Below are 15,469 nucleotides of genomic sequence, written 5' to 3' on the forward strand. Positions count from 1 at the left end.
TCTGACAGCGCACCCAAAATCTCACATTTAATGTCCTTCAGCAGCACACTGTCTCCCTCCTCAGGCTGGAGACTTTTCTTAATTTGCCTATAAAGAGGCAGAACAGATGAGGCCGTGACATAACTGCTTCCGCTTAGAGTCGTGGTGAGGTCCTCTAACACGGTAGCTGCAGACACAAAGTCTTGGACAGCCGAGACGTCGTCCCCTTCCAACATCAAATGTCTTTTAGACGGATAATCCATAAGTACCTTGCACAGCGGCAGCTGGTTTTCGAGAAACCTTCGGCACAGCTTGAGAAGACTCCCCCACCTTGTGGGACAAGCGCTTGGCAAACCCACCTTGTCCATCTCGAGCATCTCCTGAGCACTGGTGAGGTCTCGCCTCATTTTCCAGCTACGGCAAATACTGTTTTGTAGCCTTTTCAGCCTCCCAACCGCCCTTCTCAGCTGTGTCAGGTTTAGAGCTCTGTTCACCCCGTCGCTTATATTGTGAGCAAAGCAGGTAATGTGCTCTAAGCCCAGCTGCCAGACCGCTTTGAAAATATTGGCGCCGTTATCCGTCGTGCTGCAAAATACGTTATTCACGTCGATGCCCCACTCCGATAAGGTGTCTCTGAGCATTTCGCAAAGAACGGCTGCGCTGGGCTCCTTCAAAAAATGCCTACAGGCCAAGCAAGCGTCAGTCAACTTCCACTCGTCTGAAATGAAATGTACCGTCACTGCCACAAACGGAGCGCCGGCTACAGACGTCCAGCAATCGGTTGTGACGGCCAGTTCAGTCTTAGTTAGCCGGTGTATTTCTCTCTTCATTTTCTCCAGCGTTTCCTTGTACAGTTTTGGAACTCCTGCGGTTGCGAAGTATTTTCTACCAGGCAGCGGATATTTCGGTTTTAGAGTGTTCACCATCTGGATAAATTTGGGGTGGTCCACTGTGTTGTAAGGCTCCAGGCACGTAGCCAGATACTCTGTGATCGCCTGAGTACAAGATCTTGAGCTCTTAGGATTGAGCGGCTGAGAATCCAACACGGTGTTTTGCTGTTCCCTAGGACTTTCCGCAACAGTTACTGCAGCACTTGCTGATGCTGCCAGCTCGGCGGCATTTTTATGCAAAGGGACGGAAAGATCTCTGGATGAAGAAGGCAGCTCCCTAAATTTCAGAGGGTGTTTGAGCTGAAGGTGTTTGCCAAGGTTGGAGGTGTTTCCGCCTTTTGCGGACACAGAGTGCAAACATATTTTGCAAATCGCGACACCGTCGGGCACCGCACGGCCGCTCTCATCGGCAGGCAATCCAAAATGCACCCAGAAAGGACTCTTCGTTTTTCTCTTGTCTACCAAATGGTGGTATTCGGGATATTCCAGAACACGGGGATGAGGCGGGCTGGAGACAAATAGAGGGGAAACATTGTGAACGAAAATAAAACTCTGAAGCCGATGCATTTAATTTTACAAAAATGTACTCAATGATAGCATGCTTCAGCTACACCTTTGCAGATTTCAGGACAATATATTAATACCAGTATCAGTATATGAATACTGATATACTGATGTTAATATATTAATGCATATACATTGGTGCCAATATATTTAACAAATTGTCAGATCTGCTTTGTGGTTGCTCATGAGTAATCAGGCATGAGGCTCAACTGTCTTTTAACAGTTTATTGGTGCAGACTATCTACAGTGCAGAGAACGTGAAAACATGACCGTCCTAGTCACTTGCAGAATCCGGGAGTGCCGGTTTCCGGCTGTTACCCCAACGTAAGAATTTAGGCACCCCAAAGTGCAGGGCCGTCTCAGCCATAGGGGCTTGTGGCGCGGCGCACCAGGGCGCCAGGCCCCCCAGGGGCGCCCCCGCGAGCACGCCAGCATACTGGGCTCCCCTCCCCAACCCGCCCCCGCCCCCAGGCGGGCGGGCACTCGCGCGCCGGCGGGCGGGCTACAAGCCGGCCGCCCTCGCCTCCCAGAGCCCTAGCTAGAGCGCTGGAGCGGCGCGGGGCTTTGCACGCCCTTCCAGCACTCCAGCTGGGGCTCCAGGAGGCGAGGGTGACCGGCTTGCGGCCCGCCCGCCCGCTGGTGCGCGAGCGCCAGCCCGCCCGCTCCAACGCCACGCCCCTCATCCCCCGCTCGCCCACCCCCTCTCTCGAGGGGCGGCCAGCGCAGGAGGGAGGCGGGTGGAGAGGCGGCAGGGGCGCGGGGAGCGCCAGAGGGATCTTTGAACCAGGGCGCCGGATAGGCTTAAGACGGCCCTGCCAAAGCGCCACCTCCCGGTCTCCTTTTGACCCCTCTGCGCAACTGGGGCAACGGAAGTGGCGTGCTCCCCCCAGAGCGAAACTCATGAGGCATGCTGGGGCTCTCGGCAGCATCTCCAAGCTCTTGCCTCACCTGGCTGTTCCCAGCTTGCCCCTCCCCGCTGGAGGAGGTGCCGCTTTTCCCACTTGAAGAGGTTTCACTACTGAGGAGGTGTCAGGGCTCTCGGTACATCGACAAGACCTCCCGCCCTAACGAGGGCAGTTCCCTGACGGGGCATTCCACCGTGATGTGTGTGACATTCAGACGTTTTTGGTACATTTGTAATTATTTTGACCCTAAAACAACTGCTGGTTTGAAAGCAATTAATTGACACCTGTCATTTATGTCTTAAGATATAATTAATTTGATTTGGAATATTTTTATGTTGCCTGAATAGAGATACAAATTTTTAATTTTGCGTGATGTGTGTGACCATTTTGCAAATGTTTCCCCCTCTCTTCCCAAGTCCTTTGAATATTTCTGTGAATTCTTGTAACATTCATGGAAATAAAAATTATTAGAATTAAGCCATATATGTGTAAATCGAAAAGAGGGGTTTTAGGAATATGAAGTAGCAATACGTAGGCTAAAAAACAATAAATAGTACTGTGACGTGTGTGACATTTAACGTGACGTGTGTGACCACATATGAATTTTTTTCTAATGAAACCCTTAAAAATATCATTTGTGTGGATAATTGTTATCTTTTTACAGATTGAGGTTAGCAAATTAATAAACATTAACATAAAAGTGGAATTGGACACAAAGCAATCATCTTTAATGTCTGCACAACTTGTAGAACAGCCTTATTTTATTTACAGTTACTGAACCAAAAATAGCATTGCACTGGTTCATTCGAACACATTCACTTTACTTTCAAATATATACAGTTCTCTGGCAAAGTGAATTAATTTTGGACAATTTACTCTAGCTCCACTGGGGCCTGCATTTTCAGAAGACATTCCAGCCTGCGATGTGTTAAATAACTGTATATTACCATTATACTCACACATAATGAAATACACTTTCCGTATGCCTGGTACTGCTAATGTATTCACCCATGGGTTCCTGTCAGTTATTCTTGATTTTATTTCTGCCTGAGACACATGAATTACTTTAGTGCTTGACATTAAGGTGCTAACCACATTAGCAAATTCCAGTGACGATTAAACAACTGTCCCGCTAGTTTTCTTACTCATGACTTCTGCACGAACGAAGGATTTGGCCTTTCCTCCAACACCATCAACAATACCTTTCCCGTGTGATGTTGCGAAGTATTTCCACTGAAATGGTTTCTTGAATTTATGGGATAACTGTTGCATCAATTTCACCATAAACTGGTTTTTAAACTCAGATGATGGACCATCACTCCAAATAACACCCGTTAATGTTGAATTTTCTTCGTCAAGAATTGTTTCATATAAGATATTTAAAAATACAGCGACAGTATCCTTATCTTTTTTTATTGGTGTCCGAGCAAATGAGATACGTTGAGCAACTATTTCCTTGAAGGACGGCAGCAGTGAAGGGTGTAACGCTCTGATGGCTCCAGAGTGCAGACTGAACTTCATTTTGATATTTGCAAGAGTATGACATAGAACAATCGATCTGTAACAGTCGTTTCGATGGATCAGTTTGGTCTGACTGGAATTCTGCAGCCTGAATACGTTTCACTCGTGTGTGTTCTTGAACAACAGGAATGGACTGAAGCAGTAGTTCCAGAAGTTCACTTGCGTAGCCATTTTTAAAAATCTTTTTTATGTTTCTTTTCTACTTTGGGGAGTTGTTTTCTCTTTAACTTTGGGGAGTTGTCTTGGTGAGTTGTCTTCTCTTTAACCAATTCATGCCAGTACACAGCTGTTGCTGGATCCACTTCTATAGCTAATTTATTCCCATTTTGGCACTCCAAACAGCTACCCATCCAACAGGAGGAAGTTAAATCTTTATCACTGCACAGCACCGTTCCCCACCAGTATCTGTGGTAAAATATCTGCATTGCTTTCAATTTTAAAAAGAAATTCTCGTGGATCATACAGAGACATTGGTCTGGTGGCGTATCTTTCATTAATAAGACATTTGGTGGACGGAGTGTACAAAAAGTTGTAAGACCTATGACAGTATCTGGATGACTGATTTTAAAGAGGGAAAAAGCTTCCCTTAAGTACATGGTTAAATAATCGAAACAAAATAGAAAATTCTTTCCAGTAGCACCTTAGAGACCAACCGAGTTTGTTCTTGGTATGAGCTTTCGTGTATCTGAAGAAGTGTGCATGCACACGAAAGCTCATACCAAGAACAAACTCAGTTGGTCTCTAAGGTGCTACTGGAAAGAATTTTCTATTTTGTTTCGACTATGGCAGACCAACACGGCTACCCACCTGTAAATGGTTAAATAATGTCAGCGTAAAGTTTCTTTCTTACCATTCTTCCAAACGGTAACTACCCCCCTTCATTGACGGTTCTGTATAAACAATATCACTACGAAAATAAAACTGTTCCACTAACTCCTTTGTCTCTGCAGACAGACTTCTGTTATTATCAAGACATTCTTTTTTATCCTCTAAATTCAAAACAATGCGCGTCACAATCCCGGTTACAACAGCCAGCTTCTTGCGTGGGGAAGATGGGAGTGACCTCATTGATTTACATGTAGCCTTTCCTAAAGACTGAGGTTTTTTATATGGCTTTAGAGAAATTTCTAAAGTTGTCTCACAGCTTGAAGATAATTCCAGATCACTTTGCATCGCTTGCTCTGTCAACAAACGGCGGCTCTTCTTTTTCCGTTGATTAGCAGCTGCTCGGTATGCTTTCAGTTGTTGAGCGTTCATGGATTCTACTTTTCTTTTCCTCAGCTCCTCAATTCTTCTGTTCTCATCGATCTGGTAATTCGGATCACTAGCCTTTTTTTTGGCACGGGAGCGCCTTTTCCTTTCAGCTGCAGTTAAAGGTGGCGGTTTAGCATTTGGTGCTGGCACGCTGCTGTCCATTTTCAACCTATCAAAAGACAAAGAATGATAGTTTTGATTAAAATGAAAATTTTATTGATTTCTTAGGTTATTAAAATAGGACTAAAATATATAAACACATAAAATTTTCATAGCCTAGTAACCAAAGAGACACAAACTGAATGCATGTACAATGGTCTCAGTGGTAATATCATCTATTTTGTTTACACTGGTAGTTATTGCTAATAATGCATTACAGGCAATGAAAATTAATAATAATAATTTTTTTATTTGTATACCGCCTTTCCATCTTACGATACTCAAGGCGGTTTACAAGCAGACGAAACAAAAAATAGACATCATATAACAATCAAATGTAATAAAAAGTTGAGAATAAAACAAAACCATAAAATAAGCAACCCACGTAAAAAATCCAACAATTAAAGTAATATAAAACAATATCAACATAGAAAAGTTAAACAGAAATCCACTCAACATTTACAATAAACAATTTCTAAACTAATTAATAAAACAAAATAAAGCAAACTAATACAATACCATTTGAGAAGCACTAGAGGGTGGAGCAAGGCAGGTGGAAGTAGGCCTTGCCTGATGGAGTCTCTCCCCTCACAGTTCTTCCTTCAGGAACAGCTCCCTTATGAAGTCCCAGGGCCAGGGATGGGGCAAGGCAGGTGGAAGGAGGCCTTGCATGATGGAGTCTCTCCCCTCACAGTTCTTCTTTCAGGAACAGCTCCCTTATGAAGAGTCCCAGGGCCAGGGATGGGGCAAGGCAGGTGGAAGGAGGCCTTGCCTAATGGAGTCTCTCCCCTCACAGTTCTTTCTTCAGGAACAGCTCCCTTATGAAGAGTCCCAGGGCCAGGGATGGGGCAAGGCAGGTGGAAGGAGGCCTTGCCTAATGGAGTCTCTCCCCTCACAGTTCTTTCTTCAGGAACAGCTCCCTTATGAAGAGTCCCAGGGCCAGGGGTGGGGCAAGGCAGGTGGAAGGAGGCCTTCCACATTTAACTTTATTTATTTATTTATTTATTTATTTATTTATTTATTTATTGTGATGTTTTGAAGATGGCACACTCACAGTTAGCCCTTTGATGCCAAATTATGGAGCAAAATACTGCAAAGCTTAATCATCTATCTATATATATATATATAAATGTTCCCATTGCGTGCGCGTGCAACACCATAACCGCTGGACCAAAGCGCATCAAATTTAGGACAAAGCGTAACATGACCATCGAGGAAGGATCTAGCATAATAAAAAATTTAAAAAACCCACACCTGCCATGCCTAAAATATAGAATAAAGGCAAAAAGAAATGGCGCGCCTATTATACCTCACCAGCAAAAGGAATGAAGACTCCAACAGCATCCAATAGAAAGGCGGGTTGCCTGTTGACGTCATCAGAACTGCGCCAAAAAGAAAACCCCGTCCACCATTTTATAACTGCCATCTATAAGCACCCAAGGACTTTCTGACACAAACTGCTTAGTGGAAATGTGGGGAAAAGACGGAGCAGGAGGCAGGGCAGTTGCGGAAGAGAGGGGGGAGAAAAAAAATGCGGGAGCAAAATAAGCCCAAGGCTGCCTGAGAGGTTGCAGTAAGACCGGCTCTGAGGGGATTTTGTCGCTGGGGTGCGTAATTTTGGGACTGGGATGGGGGAGAATGCTCTTTTTAATGGCGTAGAGCATGGGGCCAGTTAATTGTGAGGAGGGGAGTGTTGGGGGGGGTGCGCTTTTACAGTAAAAAAAACCAGAGCAAGGCCCGCAGTAGGCCTCCATAAAGTGCTCTGTGCCCTCAATTAAAATGGCCGCTGCACACTCACAGGCATTTTTAAATTTCCCAAGTGCCCTTACCTAAAATGGCCACCGCAACTTCGCATGATGAACACACACAGTCCCAAGTGATCAATACCACCTTGCTGACCCCTATTCTACAGGGACAGGGAAGAACGAAAACAGGAGCTTCCAGAATACTTTCGGGGTCAGAATTTTAAAAAGCAAAAAACGCCACAGCAATGTGTGGCCGGGCAGCTAGTAATCTAATAAATTTTTCTGTCAAATATTTGTTTGCCATAACAGATGTACTTGTTATGATCTATGTTAATATTATTATTTACATGTATGTATTTGCATTTTTAATAATAAAAAATATGCTCCTGTCACACACGTCACAGTCACACACGTCACAAATGGTGACGTGTGTGACTAATTTTTTTAAAAAAATCCATTTTTTGTGTTTTTAAGTTTAATAAGCTTATAAAAAATTCAGCATGGTGAAGTTCATGGCTAAGTTATTAGATAAAAAATATTAACTTATTGTGACGTGTGTGACACTGGAAGCCAGAACCAGTCACTTTAACATGGACAAAATTTAATCAAAATCAAAAATATTTTTCTGCCATATATTTTTTGTCAGAACAGATATACTTGCTATGATATATGTTAATATTTTATTATTTATTATGTTTATTGCATTGAAAAAAACATGAACTCATTAAGTTTTCGTTTAAAAAAGTGACTTTCTGAACTTGTACAGTTATTTCCAATTTTCACTCCCCCAATTTTCTCTATATCAAATTATATTGTCATTTTAACAATATATACACTTTCAACTACATAAAATAATTTATTTTGGAATTTTATCTTTAATTTTAATATTGTAGACCACAGGACCACTTTTCATGGAATGCCCCTGACACAAATGATAACAAATGTGTGAGAAATCGGGGGGCGAGAGGAGAATTGAGAAGAGTTCTAGGGTAGGGAAGTGGGACTGTTGAACATGCTTCTAGTGTGTAAGACCATTGCCTCATCAGAGAAAGCTCCGTTGCTGATTTTATTTTTTTTAGTATTTTGTTACTTTTTAAAGTTTTGTCTGAGGTACCTATGTTGACTTTCAAATGCCTGAGTTTTGCTGCACTGCAGTATGCCACTGCTGCATTTTATTTAGTGGATTTAATTGGCTGGCTGGGCCTTGTCTGTTTTAGCAGCCGCAAGCCTACATTTATATTAGAAGTCACCCTCACACAGTTAAACTTACATTTATTTATTTGTACGCCTTTAGCTGCTTGCACTTGTGCTGTGTTTTGCATTTTAGTTTTAAAGGTGTGGCGCTATTTTGGTCTTTATTATTATTATTATTATTATTATTATTATTACTACTATTCCCGCTGCCCAATGAACTTAAAAATCCCCGGAGAAGGGACTGCACTGCCATCTCGCTCTGAGCTGTCTATAATTCAGGCTACAAAAAGCTTCCACTCTTCTGACTAATGACTATTTACAATTTGCTTGCTGAGATCTACGAAAGAGGTAGTGAATAGCAGACCCTCCAAGTATCCCTATTTTCCCAGGATGTCCCTGATTTAGAGAAGCTGTCCCAGTTTCTGATTTTATCCTGGAATGTCCTGCTTTTCCTTAGGGTGTCTCTATTTTCATTGGAAAAATGTTGGAGGGTATGGAGTTATCTGACCACCCCCATCCATCTGAAGGCAATCCTGTATAGGGAAGTTTAAAAAAAAAAAAAAGTTTAATGTTTAATTATACAGTCATACCTTTGGCTCCCGAACGCCGCAAACCCGGAAGTGAGTGTTCCGGTTTGCAAACGTTCTTTTGGAACCCGAACGTCTGGCGAGGCTTCTGATTGCAGGAGCTTCCTGCAACCAATCGGAAGCTGCGTCTTGGTTTCCGAATGTTTTGGAAGTCGAATGGACTTACGGAACGGATTCTGTTCGGCTTCCGAGGTACGACTGTATATTGGAAGCTGCCCAGAGTGTCTGGGGCAACCCAGTAAGATGTGAGAGGTATAAATAGTAAAAATATCACGATGGAATTGGACGTCCCTATTTTCATCGGAGAAATGTTGGAGGATATGGAATGCCCAGAATTCCGTAAGGTACAGACTGGCAGTATGATTGAAAAGGAGTGGGACTGGAGGAGAAAATGGGGAGAGTAACAAAGGGGGGGAAGAGACACACTTGGAGGGAAAGGGAAGACTCTCGAACGCCAGAGCTAGGTGGGTGAGTGTTGTTTTTTGCTATGAAGCAACTTAAAGGCCAACAAGCATCTCAAGAGTGTATTTATGCAATCAATTATTTTTGAAAGTACATACCTGTTCTCCACTTCCTGGCTATGCTTCCTGGTGTGAGCATCGCAGCCAGTGTCCGTTGGCTTGGCACCACTGACTCTGCCCAACCCAGCCAGCTTCAGGCAGTTCTCCCTGTGCTTTGCAGATTCCTCGTGAACCTTCGTCTTTATGGAGATCTGTTTCATGTCTGCCACTCCAGTCCGTGCCCAGGTGACGGCGCCGCCAAACAGCAAGCAGGGAAAGCACAGGAACGCGTTTTTCGAGGCGCTCCCGCAAAGCCACGCCTTCCGGTCGTACCAGGCCCTGCTAAACCTCCGAGTCACCAGCTTGCCTTTCTCCAGCACGGTTTGCACAATGCACAGGTCAGGGCAGTCGGGACCGAGCTCTTTAATGCGGCATTGCTCAGCCAAACTGCGCTGAGGAAAGGGATCTCGCAGCAGGGCTTCCACGCTGTTCGCCTTCACACTGTTGCAGGGAGATCCTCTGCTACAGGTCTGAAAAACAATTTAGAGAGGAAAGAACGAATTATCATCCTTTCACAAGCTGATCACACTGCAAATTCAGGTAGGTAGCCATGTTGGTCTGATGCAGTCGAAATATATCTAAGTCCAGTAGCACCTTATAGACCAGGCATGTCCAAAGTCGGTTTCAGGGGCCTAATTCGGCCCACTGGTCGGTTTAATCCAGCCCCTGTGGCAGTTTATTTCCTGGGGTAAAATCCTAAAAAAAGCTCAACAGATTTGCTTCATCAAATCTGGCCCTCTTTGAAAAAAGTTTGGACACCACTGTTATAGACCAACGAAGTTTGTTCTTGTCAGGAAACCCCCCTCCCCACGGCAGGTAGCGTCCCGGGATTGCTTGGAGTACAGGGACCCACCCCTGCTGTTTACCAGCTCGTCCTCTCCCTCATCCCCCTCCTCTGCCGGAAGCGACCATTCCTCCGGTGGGGAGGGGGAGCTTGAGGCAGGAAGGCGGTGCAGGGGCTCTGAGAGGCTCGCGGAGCCTCAGCGCCGAGGGGAAAGCGGGGAACGGGGTCAGGTTCCCACGCTCCGAGGTCGTAGGCAGGAAGGACGTGGAAGGGGGAGGCGGGGGTTCAGGATCCCGCGCCTCTTTTGCTGGACAAAGAACCGGAAGGGGTCATTCCTGGACTCTGCTGAGTGATGAGATGGACGTTTGATGTTTTGCTCCACTGTATATAGCTGTGCACAATAAAGAACTTAGTTTAGAAGTTCTGCGTTTGGCGCTTTACTCATGAGCAACCACTGAACGTCCTTACAGTTCTGGTATAAGCTTTCGTGTGCATGGTATCTGAAGAAGTGTGCATGCACACAAAAGCTTATACCAGAACAAACTTAGTTTGTCTATAAGGTGCTACTGGACAATTTTTTATTTAGTTTTATTATTTTTTATTTCGACACTGCAAATATTAGACGAAACCTTTAAAAGAACTTACTTCCAGCTTGGGATGCTTGGCTCTTTTTGCTGACACTTTGGGCTGTATCGAACAAAGCTGTTCTGTTGGCGGAAGGTTTTCTGCCTGCACAGTGGAAGGTTCCTCCTCTCTCTTCACCTCACAAATCGGTTCTGCAGCTTTTCCCAACTCTCCAAAGTAGATTTGCAGGGGACGCAAGGGGCCGTAAGAATCTACTTCACTTTTAATCTCTGGATCTTTACATCCTGGAATCAAAAAGAAAGGAAGCATGTGAGGAACTGGGTCTCTAAGGAAGGAACCAACCAAATCCACAGCTGTGGAGAAGATAGCAAAGACATCACCCATGCAAATATTCAGTGAGGAGGCAGATCCTGCCATACATTAAATAAACCGGGCTGATACAGTGGCAACTCAGGTTAAGTACTTAATTTGTTCTGGAGGTCCGTTCCTAACCTAAAACTGTTCTTAACCTGAAGCACCACTTTAGCTAATGGGACCTCCCGCTGCCGCTGCGACGCCAGAGCACGATTTCTGTTCTTATCCCGAAGCAAAGTTCTTAACCTGAAGCGTTATTTCTGGGTTAGCGGAGTATGTAACCCTGAAGCTTATGTAACCCGAGGTACCACTGTATTTACTAATGTTTTGTTTTAAGTTAGCTATTCAAGGGTGGAACATTGGTTAGCAGGAACTGTTGGGAATTGGTGGCTCTGTCACCCACTGGGACCAAAAATTCTGTCATTTTCTGCAAGAACAAACCAAACGTCCGGAAAGGAAGAGAGCTGAGGGTGGCAGAAGTCTACAGAAAAACAAACACACTATTATAAGGGATAATATAATTATTATTATAATTATAATTAAGATTGCCGGAAAAAATATCAACAACCTCAGATATGCTGATGATACAACCTTGATGGCAGAAACTGAGGAGGAATTAAAGAACCTTTTAATGAGGGTGAAAGAGGAGAGCGCAAAATATGGTCTGAAGCTCAACATCAAAAAACTAAGATCATGGCCACTGGTCCCATCACCTCCTGGCAAATAGAAGGGGAAGAAATGGAGGCAGTGAGAGATTTCACTTTCTTGGGTTCCATGATCACTGCAGATGGTTACAGCAGTCACGAAATTAGAAGACGCCTGCTTCTTGGGAGAAAAACAATGACAAACCTAGACAGCATCTTAAAAAGCAAAGACATCACCTTGCCGACAAAGGTCCGTATAGTTAAAGCTATGGTTTTCCCAGTAGTGATGTATGGAAGTGAGAGCTGGACCATCAAGAAGGCTGATCGCCGAAGAATTGATGCTTTTGAATTATGGTGCTGGAGGAGACTCTTGAGAGTCCCATGGACTGCAAGAAGATCAAGCCTATCCATTCTCAAAGAAATGAGCCCTGAGTGCTCACTAGAAGGACAGATCCTGAAGTTGAGGCTCCAGTACTTTGGCCATCTCATGAGAAGAGAAGACTCCCTAGAAAAGACCCTGATGTTGGGAAAGATGGAGGGCACAAGGAGAAGGGGACGACAGAGGATGAGATGGTTGGACAGTGTTCTCGAAGCTACTAACATGAGTTTGGCCAAACTGCAAGAGGCAGTGAAGGATAGGCGTGCCTGGCATGCTCTGGTCCATGGGGTCACGAAGAGTCGGACACGACTGAACGACTGAACAACAACAACAAATTATAAGGGAACCAGTTCAAAAATCACCTGTCTACGGAGGACCTTAACTCAGGGGTGAGGAACTATGTCCCTCCAGATGTTGCTAAATTCCCAACTCACATCATCCTTGATCATTTGGCCAGCTACGACTGGAGGGCCACAGGTTATTCACTTCTCCTTTCCTCCTTCCTCCCTGTCATCGTGAGAGCTGCTCATTTTCTTCTACTCCCTGGTGTACCAGTTCACAAGAAGACTTCTCCTCCTACCCCAAGAAGTACAAGGTCTACAAAAGTGCCCCTGGGCAAGCAAGGGGTTTTGCCAAAATATTTTCGGAAGTCCACAAGATTACTGTGCACCAGATAACCATGAGCAGCTGGTCCATTATGGTGAAAGGGTCACTGCTCCACAAACCTCAGTCTGCCTGCCTTCTCCTTCACAACATGCAAGGGAGTGTGTAGCGTTACTACCCCGCTTTCCCTCCACCCCTTCACCAGCAAGCAGGGGGAATAGCGGGGTTTATTCCTTTTTACTTTTACTTTTACCTGTACCCAGCCCTCCGGCCGGGTCACAGAAGGTATCTTGCTGCCACCACCCCCTGGGTCGGGACCTGGCTGTCGCTACAGGCCAAAGCGCGGGGGCCGCTTTCCCTGTACTCCCGCAGACAGCCTCCCCCCGGCTCAGACAGAGCCACAAATAGTAAACTAACGGTAGAGTAGCCGATTGGCAAGGACTGGAATAGCCAAGCAAACAATGGAGGAAACAAAACACACGAACAAAAGTTCTCTAAAATATCTTTTACTTAAGAATTAGTAAAACACAAAAGGCACAGTTTTCACAAAACAAGGCACAAACTTAAAACAACAAAACATCTAATTAACTAGACTCAATACACATACTTGTTCCCTCTCCTACTCGGCAGGGATAGATACTCAACTGCTTAGCATCTGAAAGAGCTGGCAAAAGTCCTCAATCACTCCCCCAGGACATAATGGTTGATGGGGAGGGAAAGTCCGTCGACGCCTCAGCTCTTCAGCAATGATGTTCCGGCAGTAGGCAGGCTCCAAGCCCTGAAGCTTCCCCCCAGCTCTCTCTCTCCTTGACACAGCCCAGCCTAGATAAGGAGTTAGCCCACCCCCGCTGGCCAATTACTGCCCTCAGATCGTTAGTCACAGCTGTCACTGATAAAAGGGCAGCTGTGAGTCTGGGCTGTTACCTCCTGAATTACTCATCAGCCTAACAAGCACCAGTTGGCCCCAACCCCATTCTCGTCAGGCCAGGGTGCCAAAACTTGCATATCTCTCGAGATCTTCTTAAAGGCACCCCCTTTTTACATTCCTTAAAGGCATCCTCCCTTATACAGTGATACCCACGATTCTAATTACCCCAAGACCTTTATTTCCAAAACCAGGGATTTGGTATTTCCCTACAGAGTGGCTCTGCCCATCATTGGCTCTCGCTTCACTTCCCGCTGGGTCTCCCTCCTTGCTGCCCTGCCAGTCTCAAGGGGCACCAGACACCACTGCAGAAACCTTCACATTCCCAGGCAAGGAGGAGCACATTCGCAATTACCTGCTGCTGAGCATCCTTCCATGCAGGGTGGTATAACCAGGTCTTCTAGCCAGCGGATGAGGTCCGGCCTGGGCATGAGAGGGTCTCCTTCTTCTTCTTGGGAGAAAGGAAAAGCAGACCTAATTACAAAACACATTTCCTTCTGAAACAGCCCCATTTTCGTCTCCCACACCCTGTTCCTGGCAAGAGGAGGTCTCCCTTCCTCCTGTACTTGAGTGCCCACATGCCTATTGCCCAATTCAGATTTTTGGGGAAGGGCCATTGCTCAGTGTGGGAGCATTGGCCTCACGAGCAGAGGGTCCCAGGTTTAATCCCTGGCTGAACACTGAGCTAGAAGGACCAATGTTCTGACTCGCCATATGGCAGTATGGCTATGAAGAGAACTATACAGCCTAGATACAGCCCAGTAGTAATGTACGGAAGTGAGAGCTGGACCATAAAGAAGGCTGATCGCCGAAGAATTGATGCTTTTGAATTATGGTGCTGGAGGAGACTCTTGAGAGTCCCATGGACTGCAAGAAGATCAAACCTATCCATTCTTAAAGAAATCAGCCCAGAGTGCTCACTAGAAGGACAGATCCTGAAGTGGAGGCTCCAGTACTTTGGCCACCTCATGAGAAGAGAAGACTCCCTAGAAAAGACCCTGATGTTGGGAAAGATGGAGGGCACAAGGAGAAGGGGACGACAGAGGATGAGTTGGCTGGACAGTGTTCTCGAAGCTACTAACATGAGTTTGGCCAAACTGCAAGAGGCAGTGAAGGATAGGGGTGCCTGGCGTGCTCTGGTCCATGGGGTCACAAAGAGTCGGACACGACTGAACAACAACAACATACAGCCTAGATCAGACATGTCCAACTCTCAGGAGACTGTCATCTACTCCTGGTATAATAAAACTAGCAGTGATGTACCCATTGTCATCTTTTTAGGGAAGATGTACCAGAGTTGGTTAGCTTTTTTTAGGGGGAGAGACCAGTGTTGTTGAGCTTTCTTTAGGGCCGATGGACCAGAGAGGGTTGAGCTAGATGCTCCTCAGGGTCCTTTCCAACTCTATGATTATAAATGACTGGAAACCCCTGCAGAATCATCATATAACTTCAGAGCACATGCCGTCTCAGCAAATATGATACCATCCTGCCTAGTTGCATCAATCTCTTGCTAGTAAACTTTAAACAACATAATTGACCCGGAATGACAATACTGAATGTTCCCTGCTGTTGAGATTCCAACACTATACAGTCGTACCTCAGCTCCCGAATGCCTTGGGAGTCCAACGTTCCGGCTCCCGAAAAATCGAAAAACTTGGAAGCCAAACGTCCAACGGGACTTCCACGGCTTCTGATTGGCTGCAGGAACTTCCTGCAGCCAATCAGAAGCCGCGTTTTGGTTTTTGAACGTTTCAGAAGTCGGATGGACTTCCGGAATGGAATGTGTTCGACTTCCAAGGTACGACTGTACCTGTTTGTATTTATATCTTTAATGCTA

General features: G+C 45.3%; 1 protein-coding gene across 1 annotated transcript in view; it reads left to right on the forward strand.

The window, feature by feature from the left end:
- The window catches only part of LOC117042526, a 76,976-nt gene that overhangs the window by 15,980 nt on the left and 45,527 nt on the right, over window positions 1-15,469 (forward strand). The window contains 1 exon segment of the mRNA XM_033142068.1: window positions 9,534-9,696. Within this exon segment, the coding sequence (XP_032997959.1) occupies window positions 9,534-9,696 (163 nt within the window).

Source organism: Lacerta agilis, chromosome 2, assembly GCF_009819535.1.
Source record: "Lacerta agilis isolate rLacAgi1 chromosome 2, rLacAgi1.pri, whole genome shotgun sequence".
NCBI lineage: Eukaryota > Metazoa > Chordata > Lepidosauria > Squamata > Lacertidae > Lacerta > Lacerta agilis.